The 12,367-nt window shown below is 59.0% G+C and overlaps 1 protein-coding gene across 6 annotated transcripts in view; it reads right to left on the reverse strand.

Moving 5' to 3' along the window:
* The window catches only part of IGSF9B (immunoglobulin superfamily member 9B), a 103,016-nt gene that overhangs the window by 73,811 nt on the left and 16,838 nt on the right, over window positions 1–12,367 (reverse strand). For all 6 annotated transcript variants that reach the window (XM_073320740.1, XM_073320739.1, XM_073320738.1 and 3 more), the window contains exon 2: window positions 3,031–3,228. In XM_073320740.1, coding sequence (XP_073176841.1) covers window positions 3,031–3,228 — 198 coding nt within the window. The remainder of the gene's footprint in view (window positions 1–3,030; window positions 3,229–12,367) is intronic.

Genomic DNA, 12,367 nt, shown 5'->3' on the forward strand with positions numbered 1-12,367 from the left:
GCCACAGGGACATAGGAAGGGCCAACAGACCATGAGAGAGCAGGAGGTCAGGGCCTCGTGGATTCGGAGCTCATCTGGGACACAGGGCTTCATCTCATGTCTCAGAAAGGAAGACGACCTGCTGCAACGAGGAAGTGTGCCTAGGATTAAGAGCACCTGCTCTGCTGCCAGCAGAGGGGCCCTGCATGGACACACGTCAGATTGGCTCCAGCACCGTGTTGAAGCCAATGTGTGTCCTGTAGCCCTTTCACCGGCCACTGCTGCCACAGAATTGCTCCCTCTGAAAGGCAGCCCAGCCCTCCCGCAGGAGGACGCTCCAACATGCCCCCATTCTGGGCTAGCACACATCACTGCATCCAGGGGACAGACCACGAGACAGGCACCCTTCACCTCTAGGTCAGTCTTTTCCATGTTCGCAGTGACTCAGAGCTACCCCATGCAGCTGTGGGGCAGCCGGCATGCCAGGGGAGCCTCACAACCCAGCTTCCAGTGCTTAAGTGCTCCCACCACAGAAACCACCAGCCCCACTGGCTCTAACCCACCCCCCTGCTGACCAAGGACGGGCTAGAGCACAGAGAGCCAACTCCACTCAAGGTAACGATCCAAAGCAGCCTTGAGGCATGAGCCGAGGAGGCTCGAAGTTGAAGTGACTCGCAGCAGAGCCAAGGGCAAACCAGGGGCGACCTGCGGCTGATGCGCAGGGTTGGTGGGGAGGTGGAATAGGGCAGGCCAGGGCACAATCGCAGGCCAGAGCGAGAGGACGAAAACCCCAGCCCCTCATGAGAGAATCATTTTCTTCCTGGCCAGAGAAGCATACAGCAAGCCACCAGCTCGTTTCCCTGCTGGACACCCTCCAGGGACTGCCAGCTCCCCAGCCACACTGCCTGCTGGGAATCAGGGCTCCTGGCCAACTCCCACCTGGGAGTGATGGCACTGGCTGGAAGCGGAGGCAGGGCTGGAGTATTTGAGACTCTCCCTTGCTCCTAGGGTGCGCACACACCCACCCACCCCTTATCCCTCCTCCCCTTCCTGGAGAGCACCACAGGGAACTGATGTACCTACCTGCAGGAGGAAGCCACCCCCTTCCCTCCCCCCATCCCCGGTCAATACCTCCTTGGCAGTAACCCCTCTATTGTCTGCCAAGTCCCACGCACAAGCCAACCATACAGCTGTAGGGTGCCTCCCTGCCTCCTGGCCAAGGGACTGCTCTCCCGCGTCCTGTTACTCTCCCCATCTCACTGGGGGATCATTCAGGGGCAGCTGTGCATCTCCATGGTTTTAGTTTAGGGTCCACCCAGGCCTGGGATCAAAGCCCACATGGTAATAGGCTCCCTGCCTCCTCCCACTCCCCATCCAACACTTCAGGACATGGATTGCGCGGCATTTATTCTCCATCCCCAGTGATCCCTCCTCCCCTACCACCACCGTGCAGCTCCGTGCACCACATGCAAGAAACAGACACTGCACCTCCAGCTCCCTGCTGCTTCAAGGGGCCAATTGGCAGCGGCCAGAGGGGATTGGTAGGGCATTTAAGGAGATGCAATAGCTTCTCACCCCAGGGCTTTGCACACCTGCCACAGTCACCAGAGCACAGGGACGACCCCTTCTGTGCCTCATCCCCTCCCCCCACCAGGATAGTCAGCTGCTGCTGCATCTCCAACACGTTTCCCCGTCCTGATCTGCCTTGTGAGATCCCAACCCTCCTTAGGTCCCAGAAGCCATAGGAGGCTACAGGGGACTATGAGATGGTGAAGGGATGCAGCACAAGCCCCTAGGAAGCCAGTGATGGGCAAACGGGGCTGCACAGGGCAGAGGTCCCCATGGGAAGCAGGCCTATGGAACCACCCACGGGGACCCCTCACTGCCTGCTCTCCCTTTCCCCTTCCCCTCAGGCAAGTCTGGGCGTGGGGGGGCGGGGGGGGAGATAGCTCAGTGGTTTCAGCATGGGCCTGCTAAACCCAGGGTTGTGAGTTTAATCCTTGAGGGGACCATTTAGGGATCTGGGGCAAAAAAAATTGGGGACTGGTCCTGCTTGGAGCAGGGGGTTGGACTAGATGATCTCCTGAGGTCCCTTCCAACCCTGATATTCTATGAAGTCACTCCACAGGGTCAGGCCAGTCTCCTTGCTTAAATTTGTTAGTCTCTAAGGTTCTACAAGTCCTCCTTTTCTTTTTGCGAATACAGACTAACACGGCTGCTACTCTGAAACCTGCTTACTCAGTTCTCCCCCGCCCACCCGCTTTACAGAAGTGCTGAGCTCCCCCAGCCCCCAGATACACCAGCAGCAGGGGCCTGGTGTCTGAGAACCTCCGGCTCTCTCAACAGCTTGGACGCTGGCCTTACACCTTGGGGACCTCTGGATCCAGTACCTCCTGACTCAGTCCCGCCCCACTCACCCAATTCATTCTCATTCTCCCCCCCCCACCCCCCCGAGGGGTGTCCCCTGGAACCAAACCACCAGTGGGACAGGGCAAGACGCAGTGGAAGGACTAGTTCCCCTTGCTGCAGAGAGGAAATGGGTGGCAGCAGCTTCCTCCAGTGAGGACACCAAGCAAGGCCCCTGTCCCCAAAAACAGCAGCCCAGGCTCTCCGCTGTTCCCAGGGAGCAGCAACGCCTGCCCTTAGTTTTGCTGCCTTGGCTCCTTTCATCCCACACAGCCCAGCTGGCTTCCCGATGCTGCTGCTTAATTAAAGCCAGCCGCATGGAAAGAATGGAATGAAAGGGAGAGGGGGAGAGTGTCTTTCCTGGAAGGGGGCAGACAGGAGACAGTCCTGTGCTGAGCAGCCAGCTCTCACTGCGCTCCTCACACACAGTCAGCATGCTGGGGAACAGAGCAGAGGAATGCCGCCCTCCCCGGATGGCGGGGGGGTGGAGGATGTGCTTCAGGGCCGGAAGACACAGCATGCATCTGCCTCAGCCTACGGCAGGTCGGTCGCTCCGGGTGAAGATGCTGAAGCACCAAGCCCAGCGGAAGGGCCACAGAAGCCCCATCCCCTCTCAGCACAGGAGCCCATGGCTCGGAGACTCACCTGCATACTCTGGGTCCACATGGGGAGGGTAAAACCCAAACTTGATGAAGATGGGAATGGGGACTCCGAATTTGAACCACTCCACCACATAGGGAGGGGGCTGCCCGGTCAGCGGATGGATCACGTCGCATCCCAGGATCACGCTCTCGCCAGCACGAGCGGTCACAAACTCGGGTTCCTCCCTTGAGCCGTGGGCAGCTGGGAGAAAACAAAACAAAAAACGAGCTGGGCAAAGTCAGTAGCTTTTATTGCAAGCAGCCCCTCTCCTCACTCCTGCAGGTACACATGCCGACTCTTTCACAGGGCACACTAGAGCTTGGGTACCAGCAGTTGGGCCTGGTTAGGAAATGGAGACACTCCCTCTAGCAGCTGAGCTCCCTACCGCCACGCTGGGGTGTTGAGCAAAGGAGCATGCCCCGACCGTGCAGCAAGTCGCCCACAGCGCCATGCTAACGAAGGGCGCACGGCCAGGCTCTGAAGGGCAGCAAGCCGGCAGCACAGTGCCCCCTGATGTTAGCCAAAGACTAGGAGCAGACCAGGACAGCAGGGCCACGTGGAGGAAAGCCAGCAGACTAAGGAGGATATCCCACTCCACAGGCCTCTGTTGCGGCTCGCCATGGCGCCGGGGATGGATCGTGCTGGCATCTCCGTCAGCAGTTTGAGAACGGGAAACACTATACAAACCTAGAGAGTCACAGCATCCAAAGGGCAACATGTTCCCAGTTAGCTCCTCCACCCTGCTAGGAAACAGCAGCTACCACAACCAACACACAACTCTGGTCCCCTCAGCACGTGGAGACTCCCTCCAAGGTGAGGTTCCTCTCAAGCTCCCACATGCGGGTGCCCCTGCCTCCCCTTTCTGGAGGAAGAGGAGGGGGAGGTGCGGGCAGGAAATGCACAGCTCTTCGATCCGCTCTGCATTGCTGAATAATCTCTTCAGGGACGCCTCTCCTCCCTTCGGCAGGGGAGACATCCAGTCGCCCCGCCAGCCAGTTATCGCAAGGCGCTACGAACCCCTGGAACGGGCCTTTCGAAAGGGGAAAGAGCCGACGCCACCCAGGCTCAGCCCAGCAGGCGGTGACAGCGTCATTAAAACAGCTGCTCAATTAGCTGGATGCCTGACACATCCAGCCCCAGACCCTGGGCCAGCCCTGCCCTTCACCCCGAGCCTCTGGCCACCCAGCCTGCCACAGGCATCTCCCCAGAACAGGACACCTGTCCCATAGCTCCACATCCCCCTCCCATGTCCATACCCCACTAACCTGCACCAGCCGTATCACCCCCTCCCGAAGACCAGAGCTAGCCCCCACCGTCCAAACGGGCATCTTCCATCTCCCCCCCAAGCATGCTGCCAGCCCCTTCCCCACACGCTACCGGGAGCCTGCGGCTAGCCCATTTCCCCTTGCGAACACAGGACTCTCCCCAGGCTTAGCAGGGTTGCGTCAGGTCAGGTCACTGCAGGAGAGAAAAGACCCACGGGCTGCAGAGAACGGTGCTGTGGCGCTCTTTCCTTTGAGTCAGCCCTGACCCCAAAGCCTAGGGGGGGCTAGTTTGCTGACGACGCACCCTTTCAGATCAGTCCTACAACCAAAGGCCCGTTGTGCCACGGAGGTTCTGCAATTTCAATGTTGAACAGCTATGTTCACCCCAGGGCAGCTTATGTTTCAAGGCCAGGTAAAAGCAAGCCCTGGCACTCTTCATTCATACAGCTCAGTGTGTTACAAAGATCAGCATCCTTCGCCCCAATTCCCAGATGGGGAAACTGAGGCACAGAACGACACCGGGACTTCCTCGCAGTCACCCAGCAGGCAGTGGCAGAGCCCGAAACAGAAGCCACATCTCCAGAGTCCAAGGCCAGTGCTTTATCCACTAGGACACACTGCCTCCCCTACATGGCTCCGCCGGGCTTTGCACAATCTCAGGGGTAATGCAGTGGTTTGTGGTTCCCCTTGGAGTATATATGGCAAGCTATTAGTCGGTACAGGATTTGCGAGAAAAGTGCAGGGCTCACAGCAGCTTGCTGTGGCATACCCACTCCTCCCCTTCTCCATCCTTTGAGCCAGCTTCAGAGAAGAGGCGAACCAGCTGTTCTCCTACAAGGGCTGGGAGGTGGGTGGGAGCCCACGCAGTCCCACCCTGCACAGGCCCATTCAAGGGGTCTCTCCACAGCAGGAGCTGTGCCGTAAGGCCTGTGGGTACCATACTCATGGCACACAGGGCCAGCCTCTGCTGCCAGCCAGCCCAGCTCAGCGTGACAACGGCAAGGAGAGAGAGTTAAAACCCTTGGCAAACCAGAAATCCCACAAGCTTCACCCCACCAGCCTCTGCACAATCTTACCAAGTCAGGGCCAGAGCAGCTGTTAGCAGCCCCCTGCCGCTCCTACACCATGCCCCACAGCACCCCCTGCCGGGAGCGGCTAGCTTTGCTGTTCCTCTGAGCGCCTTGCGGCAGCCAAAGCATCCATTACAGGGAAATGCTGCGAGCTCCCCCAAAACTAGCGCTCCTATAAAAGATGTTGGCAAAGCAAGGCTGGGGCTTAAAAAGCCGTCAGCCACATCACCACCCGCGTCCTGCCCCACTCCCTGCACAGACGCCTGCTGGAAGAGGCTGGGGGCTGGAGGTGCTGTGCACTCCCCTTAGCCCACGTCATTCTCCCAGGGGCAGGGGAGCAGCGGTTTTTAAAAGCTCCTTTCAGTCAGCTCCTGCCTGGATCCTGCAGAAGCCAGAGCCTGGGGAATCAGGGAAGCGGCTCCGTGGGCCTGCGGCTTCGGGTATCGGAGCTTTTATAGCGTGAAAAGGCTCCTTTCCGCACGCAGCCGGGAAGCTGCTCAGGCTGCCGCTACCTCCACCAGCGAAGAATCTTCGTTCTTCAGGGAGGCATGTTCCCAGATCCTTCGCTCTGCTCTTCAGGGCCAGCTTTGATTGGCCAATAGTGACATCACTGTTTTTCCACAACAGGAGAGTAAGATCCCTGGTTATTTTTGGCTCGGACACAAACGTAAGCCAGCAAACGGCCCCCACGGGCAGGCCGATAACCAAAGTCCCTTTGGGGACGCAGGAGCCAGGTGGCTCTGGCACCTGCTGGGATCGCGTAGGCAGCAGCCAGAGACTCGCTCCTCTGCCAGCTGCGCCAGTGCAGGGAAAAAACATGCACCAGCCTGATAGCGCAGGGCCACCAGCCAGGAGCGGAGCACCCCGGCCCAGGCACGGGAATGGGCGAAGGCTATGGTGTCTGTCGCCGGAGGAGGAGTGTGCCCGGGGTGACGTGTAACAGGGAGAAGGGTGGCAGAGGGGTGGTTGGGGTGCAGGTGTATTAGGAGGGACCTGGGGACAATAGAAGGGTTTACGCTGGGTGTGGTCGCATGTGCAGAGGAGTAGACAGAGCACCTGGCATGTGGGCATGGAGGGGCGCTCTCTCTCTCGCCTGGGAGTGTAACTGATCACTCGGGTCATGCACGCAGGCACACCCCACCAGGAAGCAGGGGCACGTCTAAAAGCAGAGGGGAGCCATGCAGCAAGGAGCTGCAGCCTTCTCCACCACCATCATCCCACCCCCAGCCTTCACACCACCTGTACAGGATTTGTTTGCACCTTGCTGGGCCTCGTTATCGCTGCATTTCTAATGAGGCCAAGGCTTTCGCACCTCGTCAGCTGATGGGGTGACTTCAGCTGCCACCCCACCCCTGAAATCTGCAATGCTTTGAGGGACTGGCATCCATCCTCTCCCACTCCAGTGCCCTGGGGCCATTTCCTTGTGTGCTACTATCCTCTCCTCCCACAATGCAACCACCCCATGCTACGGGGACCAAAGCCATGGCTTGCTAGCCACAGGCCAGCTCCAGATGCACCCCCGTAGCTCTGGAGTGACTCCTGCTTTCAGATGCCGCAGCAGGCTCCGCACAGCGTAGCGGAGATACAGCACAGCCGCCGCAGCAGCGAGAGGGAGGGGCTGGGGTCTGCACAGGGCATTTGAAGGCCAAACCGTTCCTCAGGCCTCAGCCGGCATCTGAGATCAAACTGCCCAGGAGCCTGGTCCGAGCCAGCAGGAGAAATCATGGGGTTTGCCCGGAGATCCCCCAACCACCTGCCTAGCTCCCCAGTAGGACCATCTCCCCCCCCATCAAAATGTGACCGCAGCCACCAGATTCAAACCGATGCTGGTGAGGGTGCCTTGTGGGAGCCTGAGTTGGGACAAAGGAAGGAGGGGCAGGCTCCCCTGCTAGTCACAGCAGCGCTCCTGGATGAGGGTCCAATCTCGCACTCCTGCTAATCTCCTTTAACTCCTGGGGGGATGGGGTGGGGGGAGTCAGGGAAGAGGGCGCATGACTGGCTGAGCAAGGGCTGCAGCATTTGGGTGACTTCACAGCCACCCCAGTCTGGAGACAGAGGGTGTTAGCCCTTCTGCCCCACAGGAAGATCTGCAAGACCTCTTTACCATGCCCCCAAGTCTCAGGGTACCGAGGACTTGCATCCATCCAGCCCCCCGCCCAACAGGGAGCGAGCAGGTTCCCACGCCCTCGCCAGCCCAGTGCTCCCCGACTAGCAGCTTGTGCAGTGCAGAAGCTCGGAGCCCATCCAAGCCTTCGCCGGTACTCAGCAGCTGCAGTGTCTCCCTAACACACAGCTGGAGCCCTGCCAGTGCATGTAGGACTTAATGCACCTTGGCACAGTCCCCAGCTCTCTTCTCTCCAGTCAGCACCAGGCCCTCCATTCACCTGAGCAGCATTCAGATTTCCACGCGGCCGGCAAGAGCAGTGGAAGGGCAAGGGGAGGGGCTGGCTGGCGAACAGGGAACAACACACCACCATATGCACTGGCAGCGCCAGTTGGTCCCGTACTGCCACCTGTGCCCTCCAACCCAGGAGCGCTGGTGGGATGAGCGTGCCAGGTCTCAGCCATACCATCCCAAAGGGTCTGGGCAGCGTGAGTGAAAGATCAACCGAAGAGGGCTTCGATATTTGCCTTACACGCCTCAGACATGGCCTCAGTGCAAGAGCCCCCTGCAGTCCGTGGGAGTGGATGGTGCTCAGCACCTCACAGGATCGGGCCAGGAGACCCAGAGGCTGCCTCACTGGAGGGAGAAAGCACAGCAAGGGCCCCAGAAACCCAGCAGTAGCGGCTCTTGGTACTGACGCAGCACCAGCTCCCTTCTCCCCCCATTACAGCAGTTTCCTCCGCCAGCTCCAGCTTCTCGCCCTGAATTTTAATCTCCGTCTGGTCCAATAACGCTCGTTTTCTGCCCCCACACACGCTGCCAAGCAAACAGCCCCCTCAGCCAGGGACACCGTGTGCTGGGAGCAGTGACGGTTCTCAGCACCTGCCTCCAGTAGCTCACGCCTGGGGAAGAGAAACCCAGCTCGCGGGGCTCCGCCGACAGCAGACCCCTGCTCCCAACCCAGCGTGGGGATGCTGGAGGGCTGCTCCCATGGCAAGAGGAAACAGAGCAATGGGGGGAAGGCTGCGAGACTAGGAAGTGCCTTGAACCCCACCAGCAAGAGGCAGGAGCTGGGCTGGCCCAGCCTGGCCTGGAAGGGACACCAGGAAAGGCATGGTGGTGGGGGAGGAAGAGCAATGCAGTTAGAGAGGCAGCCTTGCAGAGTAGCACAGGGCCCAGTCCTTCCTCAGCGAAGGCCAAGCAGACCCAATGACGGTGCCCATCCTAGGGAGCTTGGTCATTGGCATCACCAGGCCAGGGGACTGCCTGGCACTGGGTGCGGGCCAGGAGAGCCCTGCTGAGCCAATGCTCCCAGCTTGGCTGTAGAGCAAGCCCCTTGGTAGCCCAGCACAGCGTCGCCTGCTCCACTCCAGGTCTGAAGATTCTGCTCCCACTTCTTGGGATCGGGGCGTGTGTGCGCAGGTCCCATTCACAACGAGTCTCTCCCCGTGGCTGCTGAACCTGTTTCAGAGCCAGATTCCAACCAGCTCACACACCTTTGGCCAGCTGCAGGGGGAAGGGACCAACACCAGCCAGCTGCAAACTGTACCTTACCCCACGCCAGCAGATGCGGTCCCCACAGGGCTACAGCGCTCAAGGGGAGCGAAAGGAAGGCACCAGCTACAGAGCTCACATGGACTGCCACAGCGTTAGCGGATCCCAAGAACAGCCGCAACCTCAGTCATAAGCTACAGCAGGACCCACGCTCCCATCCTCCCCAGCCGAGGGTACGTACGCACAGCCAACCGTGCGCAGGCTTCAGCATGGGGAATACAAGCCCAGCATGGACCCTGAGAAGGTGCTTGGCATACTAGCCCCCTCCGAGACCCACGCTGCACTGTCTTCACCCCTATTGTTACCTGCTCTCGCTGGATTCAAGCTCGCTCAAACAGGCAAGCCCACAGGCAGCTTTTGCTCGGCTGACATGCCCTCGGACCCCTTCCGATACGGCCCTCCGCCGGCTGAAGTCCTCGTCCTTCAGGCAGCAGCAGCTCAAGCTTCTTCCACACTGAGGCACTCTGCTCCACCCATCCAGACCCGGAGGGACTCTCTCAAAGGCCAATCACGTTTGAATGTGGCTGTGAAGAACTGAGCTAGCCAACAAAGCCCACTTTGTGGTCAGTGCAGAGCATAGCACGTTGTGTCAGCCATTTACACCCCAGCAAGAGCACAGCGCACAACCCCCTCCCACCGCCACCCACCTAACGCTGGGATCCTGGGTTCGGTGCTGACTCGAGGGAAGACCACCACGTAAAGGATGACCTGTGCTACTTCCTGCCACAGCCAGCGGGCTCCCATCTGACTACCATCCAGGCCTGATGCTGCTTCGCCGAGATCTGATGAGAGCACAGCCCACGCTGCTCTGATGGCAAGGGACCAAAGGCAGAGGAGCTCCCAGCCCACCACCTGGCTCCAGCTGGGAATGAGCAAGTCTCGACTGGAAGCAGATCCCCAGTGCCATGTCAGGCCAGACAGCGGATTGATCCCCACCGTGGCCATTCACAGCCAGCCTCCGGGTTTCTGGGCACGATTACCAACTTTAATTTGCTCTCGACTGGATTGTATTTCACGGCCCTTCCTCCCAGGAAGTCGGTAATTCAATCTTCAAGCTTCTCAGCACAAAAGGGGAAAAAAATAGCAGCAGCAGCAGCAGCTCCTGCCCAGCCTGGGGGAGAGGAAAGAACAGGCAAAAGCTACCCACAGGATGGATCCCCGACAGCACGGTACCACCTTTTCCCCACTGCCCTGCCTAGGGGATTGGTCGAGAGAGGACGGGGGCCACGGGCTGGGTGATCCTTAACGCTATTCCTTACAGTGCCTCCTGCTGAGTGAGTTTGGGGCTGCAGGAGCAGGAAGCTCTCTGCACTGGCACGCACAGCCTCGCGTTCAGGATAACGCCAGCCCTGAAGCGTCAAATCTTTGCGTTCAGGGCCTGCTGAATCGCTGGGACAGGACAGCCCATTCTCCGAGGCAGCTTCAAAGAGGCTTTTACAGAAGAGACACAAAAATAGTACAGGGCGCGTTATCTTTGAGGCCCGATACAAAGGGTCCAATGACGTCTGGAAGGAAGCCATTGAGCCCCCGGCCCTGCAGGCATCCCTTCTTTGCACCGAGGATGGCCAGGAGAATAACGAGCCATTTAATGTATAGCCCTCACCACTTTAACACCATCCTCTCTAGCACATCGCAGCATGGAGGCCTCTGAGCACATGCGGGGAGGGGAGGAGAAGGAAGCAAGGGAACATAGTACACATCTCAGGAAGGGACTCCTGGCCCTCTGGGGAAGACCCAGGGTACTGGCGACCCAGCTGTTTGCACGCTTCCCTCATCGCCCCCCTTCTCTCTACACTTGTGCCAGTGACCTCCCATGCTCTGGCTGTTGGTGGCAACGCTCGCAGTTCTGCAGTTCCCTCTCCAGCCTGCGGCCATCTCCCCAATGTCTCCTCAGGGGTGCCCCGCTGCTTCCTCAAAACATGCACAGCAAACGCAGATCCCCTCTGCCCACCTCACCCCTTCCCCTGCCACCGCCACCATCCTCCTGGGTTCACAGCTGTCTGGGACCCCTCCCTTTCCTCACCCCTCACAGGCAGGATCCTCCCCTTCTTTCCTAGCTCACCCCCCCCCCCAGAGCCAACAAGTGTCTCATGGCCCGATGCCAGGGGCTAGATGGCATGGCATCTCCAAGCTTTCTCTCTGGACCCTCCCCTCTCCCATCTACCCAGCAGGTAATGTAGGCTTCCTCCTCCACTGCTCTGACCATGTCCCCGCCCAACCCTTGCTCCTCAAGTCTCTCCACTGGCTCCCTGTCACTGAGACCCAAGTGAAGTTGAGGGGTTTGAGACCAGCCCCCAATGCTCCTCACTTCACTCCCTCCCTCCCATTCTCACCTCCCTGCGCCTGGAAGGGTCTGTCTTCTTCACGCAACCCCTCCGAAGCCCTCCCCCAGCACTCCATCCCACCCCTTGGATTCCCCCTCTTGCCTCAGTCCCTTCTCAAAACCACCAGCATTCAATCAGCTTCACTCTCTCTGTAAGGCGCCGTATGTTACGCTGCACTGCTTGAACCCCCTTGCTTGGCCCATCATCATCTCAAACTGCCTTAGCCTGCGAACTCAGAGGCAGGACACGTGTGTTGGTCTCTCTGACAGGCTAGGCAGAGCCAGGGCACTGTATTGATCAGCGATGGGATTTGGAAAGTGTTCGGGGGATCACTGGGGGGAAAGGTGATTCATGAGCATCAGCCATTGACCTGTGCCCAGAAGCTAAGGCGATTGAAGAGTTCTCTTCAACAGAAGTCCCTGCCGGCCACCTCCACACGGCGGCAATCCATCTCTGAAGATCACCGTCCCCTCCTTCAGCCCCAGGCAAAGACTCAGCCTGATTTCCCAAGTTCTAGAAGCAACACTGCTTCACCAGGAGCTGCAGGTGCTCAGGCTTTCAGGAAATGAGGCCATGAGGGGGCTAAGACCAAGGGGTATAATCAAAGTCATCCACATAACAAGGCAGGTGGACAGCTAAGAAGTGATGGAACAAATCCCTGCAGAAGACTCTGGGACCTGCAATTCTTCCATGAGGTGGTAGCAGCTAAGTTGGAAGGGACAGACTGCATCATCCCCTTTTCTGTGTGGAAAGATGAGCAGAACAGACAAGAACTCTCCCATGCAGAGGTAAATGCTCCATTTTCCTCCCTCCCTTCTAACTGGCCTGGCAATAAGCCCTTTCCCGGCAGCATGGCCAAAGCGAGGGACCAATCAGGAGAGCGCTAGGGAGAAGCCAATGTCAGCTGGACAAAGATTCACAGCCCACCCGCTGGCAGCAGAGGGGGTTAACTTCAGCTCCCAGAAGCAGCTCATTAACAAGAGGGGAATGGGAGTGTGTATGTGAACGGAGAAACTGCAACAC

This window comes from Lepidochelys kempii, chromosome 22 (genome assembly GCF_965140265.1).
Source record: "Lepidochelys kempii isolate rLepKem1 chromosome 22, rLepKem1.hap2, whole genome shotgun sequence".
In the NCBI taxonomy this organism is placed as follows: Eukaryota; Metazoa; Chordata; order Testudines; family Cheloniidae; genus Lepidochelys; species Lepidochelys kempii.